The sequence below is a fragment of the Sinocyclocheilus anshuiensis genome, unplaced genomic scaffold (genome assembly GCF_001515605.1).
Source record: "Sinocyclocheilus anshuiensis isolate Anshui unplaced genomic scaffold, SAMN03320099.WGS_v1.1 scaffold1292, whole genome shotgun sequence".
NCBI lineage: Eukaryota > Metazoa > Chordata > Actinopteri > Cypriniformes > Cyprinidae > Sinocyclocheilus > Sinocyclocheilus anshuiensis.
The window spans coordinates 328,537-351,618 of NW_015544215.1; the positions used below are offsets into that span (position 1 = coordinate 328,537).

At 37.5% G+C, this 23,082-nt stretch overlaps 1 protein-coding gene across 8 annotated transcripts in view; it reads right to left on the minus strand.

The window, feature by feature from the left end:
• Positions 1–23,082, minus strand: part of adgrb1a (adhesion G protein-coupled receptor B1a) — a 105,707-nt gene that overhangs the window by 42,777 nt on the left and 39,848 nt on the right. For 5 of the 8 annotated variants that reach the window (XM_016497928.1, XM_016497932.1, XM_016497930.1 and 2 more), the window contains exons 3-17: positions 16,027–16,185; positions 15,727–15,801; positions 15,159–15,263; positions 13,693–13,860; positions 12,135–12,314; positions 11,471–11,800; positions 10,573–10,674; positions 10,263–10,369; positions 9,979–10,173; positions 9,828–9,896; positions 9,265–9,373; positions 6,255–6,398; positions 2,679–2,754; positions 1,618–1,720; positions 1,272–1,315 (exon numbers count right to left, since the gene is read on the minus strand). In XM_016497928.1, coding sequence (XP_016353414.1) covers positions 1,272–1,315; positions 1,618–1,720; positions 2,679–2,754; positions 6,255–6,398; positions 9,265–9,373; positions 9,828–9,896; positions 9,979–10,173; positions 10,263–10,369; positions 10,573–10,674; positions 11,471–11,800; positions 12,135–12,314; positions 13,693–13,860; positions 15,159–15,263; positions 15,727–15,801; positions 16,027–16,185 — 1,966 coding nt within the window. The remainder of the gene's footprint in view (positions 1–1,271; positions 1,316–1,617; positions 1,721–2,678; positions 2,755–6,254; positions 6,399–9,264; positions 9,374–9,827; positions 9,897–9,978; positions 10,174–10,262; positions 10,370–10,572; positions 10,675–11,470; positions 11,801–12,134; positions 12,315–13,692; positions 13,861–15,158; positions 15,264–15,726; positions 15,802–16,026; positions 16,186–23,082) is intronic. The other 3 variants (XM_016497929.1, XM_016497931.1, XM_016497933.1) reach the window with 3 other exon arrangements.

Consider the following 23,082-nt stretch of genomic DNA (forward strand, 5'->3'; position numbering starts at 1 on the left):
AAAAAAAATAGAAACATAAAGGAAACGTTTCATTAACTCTACATCTGTGTAACTGCTATTTCTTTAACACAATCAGAAAATACAAACTAAATACATACTAAAAATAATGATAACACTTTTCAATAAGGTTCAATTGGTTAATATATGTTAATTTATGTTAATGTTAATTTCTATATATACTAATACACTTTTCACATGTAAAGTTCTAGAAATTACCATACACTAGCATTTAAAAGTCTGGGTTCTGTTAAGATTTTTTAGTTTTCGCACATTAAGTTCCTTTTTTTAATTTATTTGTTCAAAAATACAGCAAAATAATAATTGTTAAACTTTATAACAATCTAAAATAAGTTTTCTTTTTTAATATATTTTACATAATAAATATATTTTTAAAATTCCAGTGATGGCAAGCAATACTATATTTATAAATGAACACTATCCTAGATTAATAAATGCTGCAAAAATGTGTTTCATTGCTGGTTCATGATTTCTAATGGATTAACAAATTGAGCCTTTTTGTAAAGTGCTACCAAGACAATAATCCAAAAATGCAAGTTGGTATCATATCATCCTAAAACAGTTTTCATATGGCAGTATAATACATGTAGCATTCACACTGATTGTTAGCTACCAATATCTTGTCTAACAATTTTTTTGGACAATCTGCAGCTATGCAAATTTGTTACAAATGAGCCAACACTACTGGTGGCCCTCTAAAGCAGTTGGTTTGTTGCATCTCAGTATGCAAGTCCGGTATCACAGCAATCAGTGTAAACATTCATGCACATTTGGCTTTTACCAATACTAGTTGCATCTTGAATATATAAACCAACATAAATATGAAAAATAAAATGTCTACAACCACCAAAGTACTTTTTGTTAATGTGCTAAAACACTTCCCTCTCTTCTCTTTCTAACTGCTTTGCATTATATCCTGCTTTGTGTGTCTCTTCTCTGCTTAAATTGGAAGTGTGTTTTCCATAATCGCTGATGATGTGTTTAAAGTACAGAAGGAATGTGGCATGCAACAATCATCCTGTGTCAAAGTGCAGGGTCAAGTGAAGATCAAGGCAGCTACGTGTAGGATTCAACATCTCCTGTCACCGAGATTCCATCAATGTTTTAACATACTACAGCATGTTGTCTCTAACCCTTTATCAGCACACCCCTCCGTAAGTCTCAGAAAATACACCCTACTGTGTGACTAAAGATTCCCCGCAAAAACTCAGCAGACAGCAAAAACAGAATTAAATCAATAAACGGCTTCTCACCTGTCATTTTCATCCCAGGAAATGCAGGTTTGGTTTGTGGTACCCTGTGGAGAGTGTAAGAGGGCGAGAGGCAGAGAAGGATGTCACCTTGTGATTTTGCCTTGCAAATATGTATCAGAAATTCTTCAATTATGGGCACTTTTGCTACCTGAAATCTTAAAATATTAAACTGCTTCACACCATTTTTCATTAAAAATTGTTTTTTCATGTCCTGGAATAAAGATCTGATTATAGCCATCAGAATTAATTTTAATGTGTCAGAGTGACATAGCCATAGTTTGAATAATATTGGAAAAAGACATCCTGTTTGATGCAACATATGGGTTTAAAGGGCAGACTGACTTACATTGTAAAGGTGTGAGAACTCAATCTCTAGTGGAGTTGAGAGGGAGCTGGGAATGGGTTTGATTGTCACAGAGATCACCTTGGAGTTCAGCACTGTGCTATTTCTGTGAAAATACAGAGAGGGTTGAGAGAAAACATGAGGAGGACTGCAAAAAAACAGAAGGGGAAAGAAGAGAGGAGGTCTTGGCCTTCAAGCTGCAATGTTCCCATGTGACACAGAGAGTAGTACTTCACTTTGTGCTCTGGTAAATGTGCATGTCACACACACAGCAGTCTTTTTTGTCACTTTTTGTGTCACCAGATATCGGTTTCAAAATAACCACAGTCCAGAAAATGAGAGAAAATATTCTTGTTATTATTTTTCCTCTTGCAGAGTGTGCAAAGTCCCTTTAACAGAACAGTTCAGCCAAAAATTAAAATGTTGTCATCTTTTCACATGAATCACATGACTCACCGTCATGTCATTCCAAACCTTTACAACTTTCTTTCTTATATAGATCATAAAAAATATTTTGAAAAATATCTTAGTGTTTTGTTTGTCTATATAAAGGAAATTTTGAAGAATGTTACGAACATCAATATATCTTCAAAACATCCTCTTTTGTGTTCTGCAGAAGAAAGAAAGTCACACAGGTTTGGAGTGACATGAAAGTGAGCAAATGATGATAGTAAATTATTTTCATTTTTGGGTAAACTATTGCTTTAAAGGGACTTTGCACAAAGTTGTCTCCTCAATAGTGAAAATATCATACAAACACACACATATAAAAGAAAATACACACTTTTCCTTGTAATAGTATTATTAGTTCACTTGGTGGCCATCTTGGTACAGAAACCTATGAAGGTAATAAGCATACACATATAGCTTCTACCTGATTGCATGGGGGGGGAGGGTCCAAAAATGTTTGTCAAGGTAAGTAAAACATCAAATCTGACAACAATGGTATGAAAAATGTCACTACTTTAGCTAAAATAATGCTAAAACCTGAGAAAGAAAAATAATAGAAAGAGAATCCACCTTGAAAAGCACAGTCTCAACACAAAATGAAAGCAAAGTCTCACCTCTGTAGAGAGAGAATACTGCCCAAGTTTCTGTACAGTACAATGCCAGTTACAAATGCTGAGGTGTCATCTTCATCTATAACACAAACACACACGCATTTAAGAGATGTACAGTATCACATAAGTTCGTGTTAAATAAAGAGTCATAAAGCAAAGGGATGGAGAAAAGAAATGCTAGAAGAGGTCACTGAGATACAGACTTGATTGATGCGTAATCAATCCCTTTATTTAGAGCCCTGTAATGTAACTGGAGGTGAGACTGCAGGTCGCTGCCTCTCTTCCCGTTTCTCAGGTTTTTACCCTGCAGCTTCTCACCTATGAGTTGTGCAACATGACTAATGCTTATAATAAATAACATATGCTTGCACAAACGTTTGAGGTCAGTATGATTAAAAAAAAAGAAATTAATACTTTTATTCAGCAAGAATGCATTAAATAGATCAAAAGTGACAGTTATGTTCTATTAAAGAATCCTGGAGAAAGAAATGCATCATGGTTTACACAAAATATTAAATTAATTCCTTTATTCAACAAGAAGGCATTAAATTGATTAAAGTGGTAGTAAAGACATTTGTTTTTCATGGTTTCCACCAAAATATTAAGCAGTACAACTCTTTTCAACGTTGATAAACATAAGAAAATAGTATTTGAGCACCAAATCAACATATTAGAATGATTTCAGAAGGATCATGTGACACTGAATACTAGATTAATGGCTGCTGAAAATTCAACTTTGCCATCACAGGAATAAGTTACATTTTAAAATATATTAAAATAGAAAAGAGTTATTTTAAATTGTAATAATAATGAGCAAAATGACTGTTTTACTATATTTGTGATCAAATAAATGCAGCTTTGGTGAGCATATAAGAGACTTCTTTCATAAACATTTAAAAATCCCACCGACCCAAACTTTTGAACAGTAATGTATAAATATACAGGTATATAGCAAGCAAATCATGGTTGTGTGACATAACTAAACTTTCAGATATCGCTCACACAAGTATATACGGATACACATTATTGGCTTGTTGGTTTGAAATGACAAGGTGATATTTCTTGTGCTAATGAAGAGAGCAATGCAGTTGAAATGGCGGGAGTGAGGGGAAAGGGCAGCGCTCCAGCCTCTGTCACACTCACACTGCATCACTGTCAGCAGAACCTCCTGAAACAATACACACACGCTAGCTATATCGTTCTAAATCAGGCCAAACCATGTGGCAGACTGGCATGCACTGTAAGGGAGAGAAAGAGTGAAAGTCTGTAGGGGGGTGCCAGGTGGTGGGCAGAGGCCACAGCTCCAGTGCTGCAGCTGAGGTCCCATGGGCAAGAACACAGACTGATGGAGGGGGGCCAGGGCTGGGGGTGTGACAGTTTCGAGCTCCCTCAGGGTAATCGGGTTTCTATTTGCCCACCCTTACTAATATGCCACAGCCATGATAATGTGAACAGATGAGACCCGAGAGGACATTTATGGACAACACAAGGTACTAGAGGAATGGACATTGTTAAAAAAAAAACAGTTTGTAACATTAAAAGAAACACATTTTTTGTTTGTTAATATTTTAAGTCCATACACTGTAAACAAAGCAACTAAACAAAAAAAAAATATTATATTAAATTTATACATATATTAAATGTCCTGTATAGAACCTAAGACCAACAGACAAGAGTACCTTAAATATAAATATATCAAGCTTAAATTTTCTCAACAATTCTGTTTTTACAGTGCACTGAAAAAAATGGTGTAGGATTTAGAAAAAAAAATGTTCCTCATAAATTTCTAGTAAATAGTAAACAATTACAAAGATAAAGCAAGTAACGCGTTGAATTAAATGTGAACTTTTGAAAAAGAAAGACTGAAACAGTATTTTCTAGTAAAACTTACTCCAATAACCTGCTTTATTAACTTCCAAAAATGCATTTTTTACAGTGCATGTTCATTTCATGTTTTTTACTTAATGTTTTAAATTTACTTAAGAAAATGTAAATGCACATTTTTAATTTATCATGACATGAACAACAATTACCCATAGCAATAACAGTTACTCATTTAGATTAACTTAAGTAACCTTTTTAAGTTGTATCAATTTAAAGTCGTGATGAGATGGACATATTAACGGATATTTTCTTCTGTTTTGTGACACAACTGAGTGTAAAGGATTATTGATAAAGAAAAAATGTAGGGCGTAGTTCTATGGATCGGTTGATGACTGGATGTTGAGATGTAGATGTTTCACTCAAAAGTGGAGGCTTGAATGTGAATGTGAACTTGCAGGGGTGGGGTGTTAACGCGGACTGAATGAAATCCTGCATACGTCCCTGGAGAGAAGTCTGTCATTTTTACAGGAAGTTCCAGAAGTGTTTCGCTCTCTGAGAATGTGTTTCATTGGATTCAGTCTGTCAAATTCCTCACTCACTCATCTCATTCTAAAGCTTCTTTAATATAAAAGCTCATCTCAGTGTGTCCAAAGCTTGACGACCTGTCAATCCAGCACTGGTGGCACGGCAACAGATCTCCCAATGGGAAAAGGAATTAAACCTAATTGCGCCTGATTGGCTCCTGGCGACTCCTGATTAAGTAGCAGCTCTTCTATTAGCATAGTTGCGGGGGTAGGAGCCTCTTAAATGGCCTGTATTGTCGGACATGAACAGTGAACAGCCTACAGCAATCTGCTCTCTAGCGAAGGAGATAAAATCCATCAAACAAACAAAGATTTGTTATGAACACAAATACTGTTTTTGCTAGAAAAAAACAGCAAAGAGACATTAAATTACTCAGAGAGAAAAAAAAGGTAATGGAATGAGTAGGCAAGAATCCAGGCATAAGAATGGAATTTACTGTGGAATTTAGTGCGGAGGGTCACAGCATTTGGAAATTTTGAAATAATAAATCAAAAGTAAGGATATAAAATGAATCAAATTCTAACTGTGATATGAACATTAGGAATTATTAAACCACAAAACTACTCACTCTGCATGTTTCTAAGTGAATGAACGGCCATTTCATTTGTAAAAATTATAAAAACTATTGCCATGTAAAATACACACAGAAAATCTTCATGACAATCAGCCAAAATAAAAGTCTGGTTCACTTCATGAAATAATGATAGAAACATATTACTTCTCAAAGTAAGAATAATAAGAATAAGAAAAATAACATTCATTTTAGATTATTATTATTATTATTATTTTTAAGGAATATCGTAATCAAGAGATATTTACATCATACAAGTTTTAATTTATGCAGTAATGTTCTGATGTGCAACACAAAAAATGTTTTAGAACATTTTACTGTGAATTAATTGCTAAATTTGATTTTCTATTGATTACATTTGAAAGGATTAGACTTAAAAAGGATTTAAAAAATAGAATCTGGAAAAAAAAACTAAAAATGATAATAATAAATGGAATTTTGGAAAAAATAAAATTAATTTCATAGTGTCTTAGATGAACACACAATGCAAGCCAGATTCAAACCTGTGCTTCTCATATGAGCACCAAGGCTCTATGTGTCTGCAGCATGTGCTTACACACAAATATGTGTATAGTTGTGTGAGACTTTGTGTTTCTTACCTGGTTTTCCAGTGACCAGGATGTCTTTAGCCACTCTGACTTTGTCCTCAGAGTTGCAAGCCCAGTCCACCATCCCTCTCCACCCCTTCATGGGGAAAGTGATATCTGCATTTCCTGCGACAGGCCGCTTGTGAATACTCAACACTGGAGGGAGAATCCAGAGGGAACTGTAAGATCCATGGCAACACCAATATCCTGACTCACTGCATAACGATCACATCTCAACTAGAGAAAGTGTCATGCTGTCAGACGACTCCCCCATACAAACTCTCTCAGCTCAAACGCTTTCATTCTCTTATGATCCCAGCCTTCTGCTGCCAGCCATATTCTCTGTACCACTTCACAATGACAGCATTTTAATCACTTAAAGAATTTCCAAAACTTGTAAAAGACCCATTTTTATTTATGAAACTCGAAAAATAAATCTTTCATAAAGCCATTTGTACTTTTCAAATCAATGTAATGGAACAATTTACATACCGATGGTTTTACTTATGAGTTATACATAAATTTGCACTGGTTGTATTTCAAGACTTTCAAACTAACCAAGTAACCAACTAATTCATCTCAGCTTTAGAACTTGTGTTTACAGGGCTGATATACTTATATGTTAGACATCGTGTTTTTATTCTAATCAAATACAGAGTTTTTTTTTTTTTGGACACAGCAAGGAATTATATTTAAAATAAATGCTTTTAAATTAAAAATATATGTATTTTGAAGTTTCTATTCATCATAAAATACTGAAAAAGTTAATATCCACAAAAATATTAAGCAGCTCAACTTTTTTCAACATTGATAATCAGAAATGCATACAAATCAGCATATTAGAATGATTTCTGAAGGGTCATGTGACACTGAAGACTGGACAAATGATGCTGAAAATTCAGCTTCATCATTACAGGAATAAATTACATTTTAAAATATATGAAAGGGGTGGTTCATTGCGATTTCACATTTTTAACGTTAGTTAGTGTGTAATGTTGCTGTTTGAGCATAAACAATATCTGCAAAGTTACGAAGCTGAAAGTTCAATGCAAACGGCCTTTTCAAATTCTGGCAGTTTAATGCCTACAAAAACGGCTGGTATAGGGACTACAACAAGTTACTTCCCGGGTTTGTGATGCAGATAAACCCTGCCCTCGGGAAAATGCAGCAAAGGGGGCGAGGCCTGCACTGCTTGAAGAGGAAGAGAAAACTAGAGGTGCACTTAAAAATCTATTCATATATGAATCGCGATTCTGTCTTCTAACGATTCTAATGGATTCACAAGTTTCAAAATCAATGTTCCATTCAGATCACCAGCTCAGCTCCAACAATGAACTGTTCCATTTATACACTTATTTTCACATAGCTATGAGAAGCATTATACATGGACGCATGTGCAGTTGCCGTACTGTATTAAAGCTTTAATCAGGATAAAACCGTATATTAAAAGCTAACATAAGCAGTAGCATTTACAAATAACAGCGTATCTAAAAGTATGAGACAACAACAAACAAAAAACCTATGCCTACCATTAAAAGCCATGCTTGCACAGGTTCTGCATGATCCTTTTCAATAATATCCTTTGCTTCTCAATCGGGCTCAAACTGATAAGCGATATTAACAATGCCGCTGTTTACAATACAACCGGAGCTAGTGCTGATTTCTGAGGGCGGGGCTTCATAAAAACAAGAAAAGATCTGCCCGTTTCTCAGAGAAGGGACAGAGCGGTGTGGAATAAATTATTTCACATAAATTATGTGAAAAATAATGTGTTTTTTTTTAAAACGAAGCATTAACACGTTAGACTGCACCCCATAAACACAATCAAGCCTAGAAAAAAAACAGTGAACCACCCCTTTAAATTCGAAAACAGTTCTTTGAAATGGTTATATTTGACCATTTAACTGTTTTAACCACTTGGCCATGGCCCTGACATCACATTGTTGCATCCAAATCCAGTTTGGAGCAGAGACATTAAATTACTTAGTGAAAAAGAAACTAACTCTATACAGTACCACTCATGTTCTTGTGTTCAAGTTCTTGTGCAGTATTTTCCATCTGTTGATGAATGTGTGGTGTTACGTATACATATATCTGCATCTTAAAGCTTTGTGTGGGACTGATAGGTCATTGCTGTAGGACAGGTGTTGTCACTATTGGAGAATCTGAGCTCATGGGCAGCTCAGTGATTCAGAGGTAAACAGAACCTCTCACACTCCCTTTTAAACTCTGCTAGCTGCAGCCCACAACGTATGACCATGAAGGTTCATCTTCCTGCTGTTTTTGCGAACCTGGGTGCTGAGTAAACCATAGTCATCTTTGTGCAGGAGAGATGTGTGTGGTTTAGAGTGTGATTCCAAAGCTATAGAAATGCATAGAACTATACATATTTGGAAATCTGTGTGAGCAGCATATCAGGGACATACTCATTCATAGCTCAGGGACTGTTCGGCATTTTCAAAGGGATATTGTGTATTATGGTTTTCTAATGAGTGTGAAAATGTTCAAGGTGTGAGTGAATAATAGAGTTGGGGGTGATTTCAATTGGTCTGTTTCAGCACCATCAAAAGCCAAAAGTGTTTTTAATTAAACAATTAATCAAAAAGGTAAAAATGTATATATATATTTATTATTTATTTACTTATTAATTTAAATGTATATATTTATTTGGTGAATTTATAGTGTTGTAACTAAAAGTGCAAACACAAAAAAAGATGACAATGACAGCCATTTAGAACTACGAGAAAGGGTCATAGGTAATCACCCATGAAGATTTATATACATCACATCCTGAATGGTTAGAAATGGCTTTTAAAAGACCTTTCCACATTACTGGACACCATGCATCAGATGGTTAATTATTTTTCAGTGTAATTTGGTTCATGTTCTCCTGTTCTTTCTTGGGTTTGTAGCTGCAACTTCTAGGCTGCCTTCCCAAACATTCAACCATTTAAGAAGATGACCATCACCCTCTGACATTATTGCAAGTGTGTAAACAAGTTAAATGTCAGTGGAAACTGACCCAGATTGTCGGTGACCTCATAAGTATCCTGGAAGTCCTTCATGCGGAGACTGATGACGTCCAAAAAGTCCTCCACTAGACGAAAAAGCTCCTTAACGTTGGGGCCCAGCTGCCAGAAAGAAAATCAGGGCTTAATGTTAAAATATTTGTTAGTTCTTCTTTCAATATGTGATTCTGTAAGTGCATTTTAAATGTTATTGTTATAAATATATTTTTCTAAAAATAACGGCTGCTGCTGCTGCACAAGCTTAATGATATCCTTCCTTCAGAATGCAAACTGAAGCTTGCGTTAAGACATAAATGGTAAACTAACTAATGATCTAACTAAACAGCAGGAGACAAACAGCTGAATGAAAGATGTGCAGCGAAGAGAAGAGAATTGGCCAATTAATCACCTTTAAAACCAGCTGAACCTTGCATAATTACTAAATGAAAGAGAGTGAGAAGATGCCGAAATTAAAAGAGGGAATGAGAGAATGATGAATGAGAGAGTAGAAGAATGAATGAGTGAATAAATGAATGACAGAGACATGGAGAGAGAGAGAGAGTGAAGGCTGACTCACCAGTTGTGCTTCCTCCCACCTGTCCCTGTTTTCTTCCATCAGTAAGTTACTCACTGACTGCACAAAATTCTGTGAACAAAACCACATGACAGAGAAACATTCAGGGGCATTCAGGGTCAAATCTTTTATTTAAAACTAATGCTTCACTAACCCTCATGTCTGCATTACTGGGGCTGTAGTAGGACCTCCTAAATATCTCCGTCATGTTTTTCAGTACATCTATGATAGCCAGAAGGTCTCCACTGTAGCTTGTTCCATCACTTGACGTCACCCTCAGCTTGGTCATGACTTCAGAGACCCCATCTCCCACAAGCCCTCGTTGAGCCTTGGACAGGTGATCTCTGGTCTGGAGTAGGTAAAAAAAAAAAAAACCTTACCTTTGCAGACACCATCTTGGTTTTAACTTAATTAGAGCTTAGATTGGAGATCACCTACCAGTGTTTGGATACTTCGGTAGTCATTTGAGACGCATTTCAAGTATGTTGGGCTCTCCCAGTATGCAATGCCCTCATCATCCAACGAACATCGCCGAATAATTAGTCCTGCATCACAGAAATGTGTCATCATTACCAGATTTTGAACAAGGATTGGTTAAAAACTGTATACTGCATGTTTGTTGGTTTTTCTTTAACCCAAGCTTTTGGAGCTGTCCATGGTCCTGAAAATGTCTCAGTATAGCTTTGAGGGTAATGACTGTTTAGGAAGTTATTCTGGTGTGTTCGTGTTTGCATGAGTCATGTCTTACCTACAGCATTCGGAGGGCAGCGGACAGCTGCAGTGTCTCCTGCAGGAGTTTTCTTCCACACTACGTTAGAGAAATTCTCCTCGTCACAGATTTCATGCGGCTCTGCATAAAACCAAACAAGTAAAAACCACAAAAACCTGAACAATCCCACAACATGTGATCAAAGAAACAAGTAAGGTACAGAATTACAACATAATTCTTCTGAAATCTATAAATAGTAGAGAATAGGGGTGGACGATATAACCAAAATGAGTAATTGTGTTTCATGACAACAGTGTATATCACAATTGTTATTTTTGCTGCAAATAAGGTTGTTACAATGCCAACATTTTAGATGCAAATATTTCAGTGCCATAGCAAAAACCAATTCTAGCCTAACTAATACAAGTAAAAGGTTCTCAACCTTACTGAAGACAAGAAGCAGGTATCTTAGGCTACTGTCACTTTAAGACCTAATACATGGCTCTAATGCTCTAACTTAAGACAGGCATTTTGACATAACTTTGTGTGTATTCGACCGTTTGAGCGAAATAAAGTGCAAAAATAACACGCTGTGACAGGTGGCACAATAAGACATGAAAGAGATCTCAGTTAAATACATGTGCACAGTTCTGACAGACGGTTTTAATTAAAAACGTCTTTCAGAAATAAAACCATCTGTCAGAACAGTGCACAAGTATCAAACTGAGACCTCTTTTGCATTTTATAGTGATTTAAAATCTCTCTAAAGTTTAACGTGTCAAAACGTAAAAAGGCAATGTACAACACTGTCACGATAGAGATGGTAATCGAAAATGTATACCAGTTGTCAAATTTCAACCAGTTTACTGTGTCTACCAGTATATTGACCACCCCTAGCAGAGAATGACTTTTGGTTACAACCATGCGATTGTCTCACCTGGACATCTCTTCTCATTGCAACGTCTAACTTCCTCTCTGTCCCCTGGGCATGGCTCCCCCCCAAAAAATGGACCGTAACACACCCTCTGTCTTTGCTGGCTTCCTCCACCACATGTTTTGGTACAACCAGCCCAAGAGCTCCAGAGCTGCCATTGGCCATCCACAGGACACTCTCGGAGGAAGCAGTCTCTTGTCTGACGCCACTCGCCCTGACACTCCAGGCCCCCATACGAGGGCCCATTACACTCCCGAGTGCGCTGCATTGTTCCATTTGAACAGGACGAGGAACAGGAACTCCAGCTGGACCACTCATTCCACACGCCATCCACTACAGAGTAAAAGCCAAAGTTATAAGAAGAAACTGAAGAATTTTCTAAATTTGAGGATAGAGGATACAAAGAACTGAAAGTGGAGCATGATAAGGGGACATTATTGGAAGATATATTGCAGGGGAAAGAGAAAGGAGCTTTGGGTTGCCAAACTCCAGTCCAATCCGCAGTGATTTAAAGCCTCTATTAATCACCATCATTTGCTGTGAACTTCACAAAGTTTCCTTTCAATCTCCTTCTCTACAGTGCCTCACATTAGGATTTAATTGTGCTGCTTGATGAAAGTTATTAAATCTGTATGAAACAGTCTGTATTTAAAGACCCAAAGATCACCTGGGCATACAGCAATGTTGCAGAATTTGGTCTGTTTTTCCGGACCATCGCAGGGGTTTCCTCCAAATTGTGGCTGCTTGCAGGAACGGGTACGGTCTCTGTACCCACGGCCGCACGTTGAAGAACACAAACTCCATGGAGTCCACTCATCCCACGACCCGTGTACTGTAATCAGAGCGGCTAGGGTATGATTTATAGAGAGAAAAAAGCACCTCGACAACACACCAGGGAAAAACTAAAGAGCGGTTCACACTGACAACGGTCTACAACAACTTGAATTCATTTATTTTAAACAGGAGTTGCCTATTTCCCGATGGCATAAGCCACTGTTTGGGATGAGAAAAATTTGAGAAAAGTTTAATGAGAAGTGACGTAATGGGACGACTACCAATAAGAGTGAAGACATTGGAGCACACTGAGCAGTATGCATTGATCATTGTTCATCTTGTTCATGATATGATGTAATGCTGCAATTTTACGAACATTTTCTACTCCATTTTTAGCAGCAAGAAAACGTATTCCTTGTCCAAACAGAAGAACATCTTATTTTTACCAGCAATATATCATATTTGTGATCAGATGTTCAGAAGCTATTGCCATTTACATAGCCCGCCAATGTTATGACAGGAACGCCTACTAGGAAAGACTGTATGATACCCAAGATGGTTCACTCATATTGCTATGAATTGGAAAATCTGCAACGCACAATATGGCGGCTCTAGTAATGGAAGTCAATTCTTTGAAATAAGAGATGTTAGTCGTTTTGCACTGCAGTTACTTTTAGACATACTGCTTCCCACATAAACCTCATGTTTAGGACTGCACGTCTGCATTGGCATTGACCAACCAGAAATATATGCATTTCAACATCAACTGAGTGCAAGAAACAACATTCACAAGACAGTTCACGTACATTTTTTTTTTTTGCTAATTTGAAATAAGTTTGTCGAGCAGTTTTTGAGATTTTGAGATTTTCCCCATTCGATTAGATCTTGCATGCCAGGATGTGCATTGCAAATAGAACCACCACGTGACTTGCATTCCAAGAGACTTTGCTACTAGCTACCAACAATACAGCAAAAACAGCTGTCAGTGTGAACAGAGAATTACAGGTAGAGTAGTGTGCAAAAAGTAAAAATTTTGGCTGCAAGTTCTTAATGTTAAGTCAAATCATTGTTTTCTTCTGCATAAAGTTATTAGCACTTACTACAACATTGTGCTTGTCTAGACACATTTTTTTTTTAATCTGAATAGCATTTTTGTCTGGCCCCCTGAGATGCTGAAATGCTAGAATGAAAAGAGATTGACAGAGACCATCCTACATGCAGTGGGAACTACGCACTTGAACCCATTAACATCTTACCACGGCTCTCCAGCATCCAGGGTTGAGGGGGGGACAGCCGTACATGGAAGCCCAGGAAGAGTTAGCCTCAGGTGGGCAGCGGATGGAGGGTGGGTAGGCAAAGCTAATGGACCTGAGTGGAGGTGGGACGGGTGACGGGAAGTGGATAAGGAAGATGGTGGAGGTGAGGAGAGGCCTGAGGTGGGCTTTGCTTACCTGGACATACAACAGTGTTATTGCAGGGTCTCTGTTCACGCAGCGGCCCGCTGCACTGCGTGCTGTACGGCACGGAGACACATAAGCGTGTGCGGCTCTGCCAGCCCTCACCGCATGTGGTCGAACACGCGCTCCACGCAGACCACTCCCCACCCGACGGAGGATCCACTGAGAGGGATGAGGGGAAGTGGGGAGGGGGATGAGATGGGGTAGAGAGCAGAGGAAAGGGTAGGAAAAGGGCCAAAACTAATTAGCATGCGGGATTAGCCACCTTATTTAACAGGGGAAGCTTAAATCATTTAGTCGCTGACTCCATATCCTCAGCATTTACCCATAATAGAAGTTCATGCTTCCAGTTTTGGGATATGTAAGTCAGCCATATATACAAGGATTTCACCCAATAGATCAGACTTTAATATCTGAGCAACTGGGAAAGCCAAGGAATCATGTTGTAATCACAAAGTTATGGGAACGTATTAAATGTCCAATAGGAAGCACTTGGTTGTCTTGACAGTCCAATAGATAATATGAGCTATCATGGCTGTCCAATGGAAAGAGTTAGGCTATCATAACCATCAGGTGGAACGAAATGGAGAATCAAGAATGAAAAGGAGGGAACAATTTAACCTTATTCTGACACCATTAGGGGTAATAAACGTTTTAGTTTTCATACTAAATCCCTGCATAAGCATACTTAATAATATGCATATACATGAGTGTTTTATTTTTATCTCTGAAACCATCAGTAGACAATTTTTTTGTGCACCATTTAGTTTAGAAATGTGCATAAAATTGTGTATTGTTAATGCTGCTTCCAAAAGTAAAATGAAAATTGGTAAAATCATGCACAGCATTTTTTGAATATACTTTCTGATTCATAGAAAAAAACTTTTTTTTGGTGTAAAATTTAAATATGAAGACCCAGCCTCTATTTATGGATTTACTGATTTGTAGCACATTGGAATGAAATAGAAGAAAATAGTATTTATTTTGAAGTGACAGGCTCATATCGGTGTAACTGTAAAAATGAAAGACATTCATGCAGTACTCACAAAGAAAAGACAAAATACTAGGGATTACATCATATTAGTCCAATATGTCTTTTACATTGAAGCATGCAAATCATACATCACCACCCCCAAGCAAGGTGTGTCTTGTTCTTGTTTGTTTCATTATAAGGGGTTACGACCCTTTCAAAATGCTTTTAACTTCCTTGTAAGCAATGGTGTCCATGATTCGTGGATATCTCGATGTTCCTCCATGAACCATGCCATAATACACATGACAAAGACAAACAAAACATAAATCACACTGACAGGAGCATAAAAAAAACAAGGCCATAGCCACATACACATCCAGTCTACTCCCCTGTATGTGGACTAGTGAGTGAAACGGTTGCAAGTGTGTATATGTGTGTGTGTGTGACCCCAAGCTGCAGATGAGGCTGATGTCACCTGTCTTCTTACCTGTTTGGGATGACTGCTGTCCGCTGCGGGTCTTATCAGAGTCCTCTGGTTTACGGCTGTCCACCGAGCGCAGGGATTGGCTACGAGTGCCAAGTCGGCCTCTTCCTGCAGGATGGGGTGGGGTTAGCAACTACAGTCGAATTCTGATCGGGCAGTGCTGTGCGACCTGAACATCTAGACCAGCATCAGCCATGCTTGGGATTTTGTGTGAAGTTACATAGCTGAGAAGAAGTGAACCTGTGTTTGGTTTGATACTCTCCATGTGAACGCGCAACTCTGTGAGAGTTTAGACACTTCTGGGTTTGCGTGACCTCAAAACGTGTGCTTTGAACACCGAAAAACGTGAGGAAGTGTGCAGAAAGAGGGCAAGATGGAGCGAGCAGTGGATGGTGGATGAAAAAATAAGCAGACCATGCGGAACGTAGACACAGACAATCTAGGTGAAGACATCTGCAGTCGATGGCCTTGACCATGGAGTGGGTTATTTACTCATGGCCTCCATCCAAACTGAGTGAAGATCTACTCACTACAGCCACATTCAAACTGATTTGGTCAGTGACGCCCTTACCAAGCATGGCTTCTTGCATTCCTTTGTATTTCACTGGACTTAAACCCTTGCCTTTAGAGGAATACTGCCTGTAGCCTATGGGTCCAATGAAAAGCACACAAAAACGCTCATTCTATCATCAGTCTATCATTATCATTATTATCATTGTGTCACACAAGAAGCAGAACATCTTTTTTTACAGTGAAATGTGAAAAATGTCCAAAATGTGTTGTCAGACAGTGATAGAGAGAGAAAGCTAGAGAAGAAGTGGTTGTGCGAATGGTCACGTGCAAACGTGCATGAGCCTAGAACGCAACTTACCGATGCATGGCTGAGCGTTGCAGGGACGACCTTCTTCCAGAACACCCTCGCACAAGTACGCCTCCTCAGGTGGTGATTGACAGGTGCGTGTACGTGTCTGGACTCCGCCTCCACATTCACTGCTGCACTCCGCCCAGTTGCCCCACCCACTCCAGCCACCTGTATTAAACCCACACATAGACGCATTCACAGTCCGTGTGAGTGTAATTCCCAAGAAAAAGCCATTTATTAATACATTTTCGTGACACAAATTAAATTTCCATCCCTGCTAAGCGATTATGTTCTGATTTCATAATCCATTATGATGGCACTAAGATGTAGAAATTGACCCATAAATATCAGTAGGATATGAGTCCCTGTGTTCTGCTCCCTCATGAATGTTTAATAGCAGACATCGCTGCCTGTCTGATCCTGGAGGCCCCGACAAATATGTATTAATCTGCATGAATAGAACATGAAGCTGGACCACGTCCAGCTGCAGACATGTTTAATTACTCACAAATCAATTGTACAGGGGAGGGTATGTAATTCTACACTCAGTGTCGCTCTACCCAGAAAGTGAGAACTGAAATGAAAGTGAGAAAGAATCAGATACAGCTTATATTTAAAATGTCCATCAGAAGGTTTTAGCATATATTACATGGGGAGGGTCCATACAGACAATGTAAAGATGGCCAATGTAATGGGATCATGTGGGATCCACCATATTACGCAGCGCCTGAAAATAGGCTTATTGGAAGTTACCTAGCTGGGGACTATTTTCAGGCACTGCGTAATATCATTGCGCCTGCTGCACCCATGGTACAGCAGCAAAGTTCCTTGATTATTATGCCGGAATGAGAGTATAGTTCCTTTGGTCATTTTTGAATAAGATGCTAACGGTCTAATCAGATTCAATGATCTATGCTAAGCTACAGCTAAAAGTGCTACCGCCAGACCCAGAGATCGGCTGAATGGATTCGAAAACGGTAAAACTCAACTGTTTAACTCTAGGGGAGTTGGAAAATGAACCTATTTTCAAAAATAGTGGAGTGTTCCTTTAATACATTATGCCACATAAAGGCCAGATATAAAAACAATTTATGCCTTTTTTGCAGCGCTGATACAAATCTGCCGGCAAGCAAGTGCTGAAAAGCAGAATCAATATCTATTTGTTTGAGCAGGATGAGCGATTAATGGCAAATTGTTTACTTGTGGTGCTGAGATTGGCTTTGCCGCATGTTGTGCCAGACACATTCACCTGATAAAACAAAACGGATTCCAATCTTCAATGCCTCGGCCTTGAATATACAATCAAATGTCCTCCTTGCACAGAAAGTGACAATCGCATGCAAAATGAACCGGGATGGCTCTCAGCGCGCTGCCCTGATTAATCTCATCCACCAATCAGCTTCAAGTCAGATGGCTTCATCAACCAATCGCACATGGCATAAACAGCATGCATAGCCAATCCCTGCTCCACGGCGGACTGTAAGTGGTAAAAATCTTAAGTCTTAAATAAGCTTCTCAGCTTCTGTGCTGAATGACTTCAACCTTATTTAAAACAAATGCGTATAAGGAAAGGGTAAGGTAAGAATATTCGTAAGGCAAACAATCTTTAGAAAAGCGAATAAGAAAAAATAATACTCCATTTGGCGATAAGATTTTCTCTCTCTGTGAAAAACTATGGGGGAGTATGACCTTTTTATTTGGCTCAATAATCATGGGCTGAAGGAGAAAAATGGGGGCAGAATAATATAGTGTTTTCTTTCTCTGTCCCCAAGGACATTATGCTTTATACATACATTTATTATGCTTTCAATAATTTAGTGTCCTTCTCTTGTTCGGTGATAGCTCCCTTACATCCAGACTCTTTGCAGAGGACGCTATATCATCTTTAAACTCTCATATTCGTCCTCTGCTCGGATGTTTCTTTCTATTCATCAGCCCTTCCTCTATCATTCTGTCTTTTTGCTCGTTTTTCAGATTGCAGCTGCAGCACGCACCTGCTTTTCAAAGGATAAGTGTGTGGATATACATCATTCTGCCCATTAGTAAATATCATCTTGGCTTACGAAAGCCTCAAAGTGACCTTCACTTTCCCTCAATAGTGAGCAGAAGGTCTAATAACAGCTCAAGTGACAGTGATCTGAATTCATCAATACAAGATCTCACCCACCACTGCCCATTGCGTATCTACTACGAAACCAAGGTCAGACGGTACATCTAAATTACACCCTTCATGCATTGTTTTCTGGTTGCTTATGTGCATTAAAACACATGCCGTGGGTCAGTGACGGAATGCAAAACATGGGAAGTGCTGACACCCAGAGGATGCTACTAGTCATTGGCATCCATGTCGGCAACAAATGAGTGTGCGAGCAAAAAAAGGGATGGTTTAAAAAAATAATAAAAAATATATATATATATAAAAAAAATAATAAAAAATACATCATGTTGTCTGATATCTTTAAAAAAGTTTCTTTAAAACGTCTTTTTTATTGATGTTTTCTCTATCTGTCCCTCTGATGGCTGAAGCTCACAGGTCTAATCCACTGTTCTGTGTGTGTGTGCATTTCTGCTGTCAGTACCCTGCTTAGAATAAATATTTGAACAGCTGTGCTTACACATCTCATTGATTAACCTCACTCCAGGGGCAGGAAACAACCTCGGTTTGCACCCTTGCCGCTTCGCATAATCTTTCCCGTCTTGCACCGCAGTGCTCAAAATGGCCCACGCAAACCAACTCTCAATTAAATGACCACACATTTCCTACACATTAATTTTAACATGGTTTCTGTCAATATGTGGGGGATTATACTGACCAACAGCTCCTAATAATTGCATAATTTTCCTTTGAGATTTTAGTTGACTTGAAACTGTGGAATAATGTTATTCTATCATATTTTGACAGATTTATCTGAGACATTCAGGCAGCAGGTGATGTACAGTATTTAGCTCTTAATTAAACCGTTTGATGTGTATTTAATTAACTGTATCTAGAGATGGTATTTAATGCAGAAATGACCATAAAATTAAATAAAGGCAGCAAATGAGTTTGAAAGAAAGATTGCTGAAATGACATCAACACCTTTTATTTACTAATAAAATAAATTGTATTTATATTAAAATGTTATAAGCTCCAGCATCCCCGCAAGAGAGGATAAGCGGTTTTCGAGAATTAATTTTAATTAATAATATTAACAATATTGTTAACATTATACATTGCATACATTTTTATGATACATAAGTGTATCCTGCTACTATTTATTAAATGCTTTTTTATCAATGAGCCAATGAGAGTGTGACTGATCATGTCACCAGAGATAATAATAAAAAATTATAATTAATAATTAATAATTGACTTAATTTATTAATGATTCACTTCAAATGAATAGTAGTGGTTAAAGTAAACTAGCTGTAAGTGCAAATAAATAAACAATAAAGCAACGAACACCAATAAAAGTAGGAAGAAAAAGTAAAAATAAACAAAGGGAGGTCTTTTCATTCATCTTACAATGTCTGCTTACGATTCATAAATTTCAGTGATGGAAATAGTTACAAAATATCTGTTTCTCCCATACACTTACATTTATGGATAAAGAATTTATTCAGAATCATCATTACTTTAATGAAAAATTCAGCTTTTTTGTCATCCAACAATATTCAAAATACAATGTGGTTTCTAGAAAAAAAAAAGTATGCAGTGATTGGGCTATTGTTTCCAACCGATAAGGCATATCTTCCCAGGTAATATTTGAGTGCTGCAGTAAACTAAGTTAGTCTAATTGATTTCTCAAAACTGTTCACTGACAAAAATGCAGGCGGAAGTTGATGACACTACTAATTCAGAATCAGATGTCATTATGTGTCTATTAATCTCAATTAAGACACAATTATGAATGTTTTTATTTTCTAATAGTATAAATGTATACTATTCACAAAAACAGCTGTCAGCTGTCTATCATCCAAGATTGTTAGCAGATTTAGACTTGCTTTGTGTCAGTTCCTAAAACAATGAAACATTTTGTTCTGTTGTTTCTTCTCTGGTGATGTGATCAACCACATTCTTTCTCTTTGGCTCATTAATGATCACTGGGCCTGCGTCTTTTTCTGTCTCATAGGTTAATCCTGGTGATTGCGATTCGTGTTTAGTGATGATCACTACTTCTGCTCTGTCTTTCAATGGTCACACAATGACAAAACCAGTGACTTCTCATCAGCAGGGTGCATACGCTACAAGATTACGACGTGTGTCAGGTGGGGAGCTCAGAGTCTGCACTGTTTACCAATGAGCAAGTAGATAAACAGATCAAAAGTACGACAGAGATATGAATAGGGGTTTGGTTGAATGTTCTTTGGTTGCAGGTGCGGGTCAGAGAAGTCGACGTTTCAATTCCGAAGATGGATGCCTCTCCTCAGCAGGAACAAAAGGGGAAAAATCTAGCTCGAATCAAAAACACCTTCACTAAAAGGATCAGATGGGCCTCCCACTTTTCACAGGCCTACAGATGAGTGGAAAAATAACAGGCTTTTTTTATTTTCCTCTTGCACATCAATCTTCAGCAGAGAAACATCTGCTCATAAGACCAAAAGGACGTGGGTGCACATGTGAACACAAAAGAACACACCATATTTGCCTCACTTCCATGCACTTTCAGCTCTCGGATCAGTGACCGCCAAAATGGATCATCACATTGGGGCCGAACTAACCGGAACAGCATCAAACTCTCCAAAACTCCAAGACCTTTACAAAGAAATAAGTTAATTTAATTTTAAACGCTAAGAAGCAAGATAGCACCCTGTCTAGTACTAAATAAGCTGCATGTGCAATTGTAATTTTGGTAGTGAGATTACATATATTTACTATATATTGAGGGTGATTAAAAGACAAATAATGAATAATAGCATAATTATTCCAGCAGTCAACTGTGAGAAATTGTTTTACTTAAAAATGCTACTTATGAGTGATTTACTTTGTGAATTTCAGTGGGTACATCTAGTAAACAAGCCTTATTATTGCAGCAAGTTAGTTTAATTGAATTCTTCAAACTGGCAGCCGTCCACTATTAAAAATACAGGCAGACTTTTAATGATGAGACTATTCATAGCCAGATGTTATGGTATGTGGAATGCACAGTCTATTATTTAATCTCAACTAAAACACAATATATGTCATTATGGTATATGGCATTTAAGGTGGCAATCTAAAACCATAAAAGGCTTTTGACAAAATGAATATGAATACCAATACACTGAATGACAAAACTAAATCAGAGCTGTCTACTTTGCAATTGCTCATTGCAATGTGCCTTTGGTTGATGAATGCCACTTTTCTATTTTCGACATGAGGACTAAAATAAAATAATTTTATAAACATAAATGGCTTGCTATGAATTTAATTTTCTATATATTGAACTTTTGACCATTACAATAAATCTAGCTCATTTCTGGTCTGTGGCCTTAAAAACTGAAATCATCTTTTAGTTCTCTGTGCATTTGTATATGCAAATAGAATGTGTTTTATTATTATAATTATTATAAATAGCCCATAAAAGTCAATTTATACCAATTAATTTACATAAATAAAATCATATAAATTAAAACGAACACCTGAACTACTTTTGGATGCTCCACATGTTTCATATCAGGTGCTGAACTAGTCTAAACCAGCCTTTTTTTTTTTTTTTTTTTTTTCAATCTTACAGACCCAAACTTTTGAACAGTAGTTCATATGTGTGTCCAGGTTTGGCTATACTTATGAGGGCCATATTTTTTTTAAATGTCCTCACAAATGTAGCAAGGTTACACTTTAATATCAGGTTGAGGAAGAACGAGAGAGAGCGAGAGAGAAAATATGCATTAGCCCCCATATGGTTAGTAAGCTTGATTAAAACAGCCTTCAGATTGGGAATTGACAGTGTTCATACTGACTGTCTCACTCTGATCCAGTGTTCCTATGGAAATCACTTTCGTGGCACATGTATGTAGCAGAGCCTTAGGTGCATTAGACATTCCTACATGCCCATCTGTGGTGCCTCTCAAAAGTATGAGGCTTTATCGTACAAATAACCCCTAATCCCCCTAATCAAACCATTCATCGCTGCTCTCTCAATATCTCCTGCTCGCTTTCACTGGGTCAATCTCAGCATGTTAGAAGCGATTTTCTATCTTTTATAGATTCTATTTAGTATGGACTGTGGGTTAGATGTGACTCTAGAGATGTGAGAGGGGGTAATCATACAGATAGGTTGGGGAGCTCTTTACAGCACTGTTGTCTTTCACTCTCCATTACAGACACACACATACACCCACGCACAAACACAACAGGTCTATCTGCAGGAGCATGTGATCACTAATAAGCAGCTCCCTAGGACTTTTTAAAGCTCAACCAGGGCCAGACACAAATCTGTGTATGTTTGCTTAAGTATTTTGATATCACAGTTTAGATCAATCTTGTTCTTTATAGATAGTCTACCCAAAACTCAAAAAGTTATAAAAAAAAAAAAAAAAAAAACAAACATAGATAAACCAAAACAGTTTCGGTTCCCATTGACTTCTATTATGTTTTTTTTTTACCGTACAATGGAAGCCAATGGGAACTGAAAATGTTTGGCCAACATTCTTCAAAATATCTTCTTTTGTGTTTTACAAAAGAAAGTAAGTCATACAGGTTTGGAAGGACATGACATAAATAATGTAAATGATGACAGAATTTTCATTTTTGGGTGGACTAAATTATACCTTTAAATAAAATAATATCAGTAGTTGAGTCATCATTACTAACTGGTGCCTTCTACCTGTTCTCCTTTCCTGGACTTTATTTTTATTTCAAGCAATTTAAGAAAGACAACGTGAAAAACTTAAACGATAGTGATTAGTGCTGTCAAACAATTAATCGCGATTAATCACATTCAAAATAAAAGTTTTTGTTTACATAATATATGTGTGTGTGTACTGTGTATATTTATTGTATATATACATGGTAAATATACACAGTATGCACATATATTTTGTAAACAAAAACTTGTATTTTGGATGCGATTAATCGTGATTAATCGTTTGACAGCACTACAA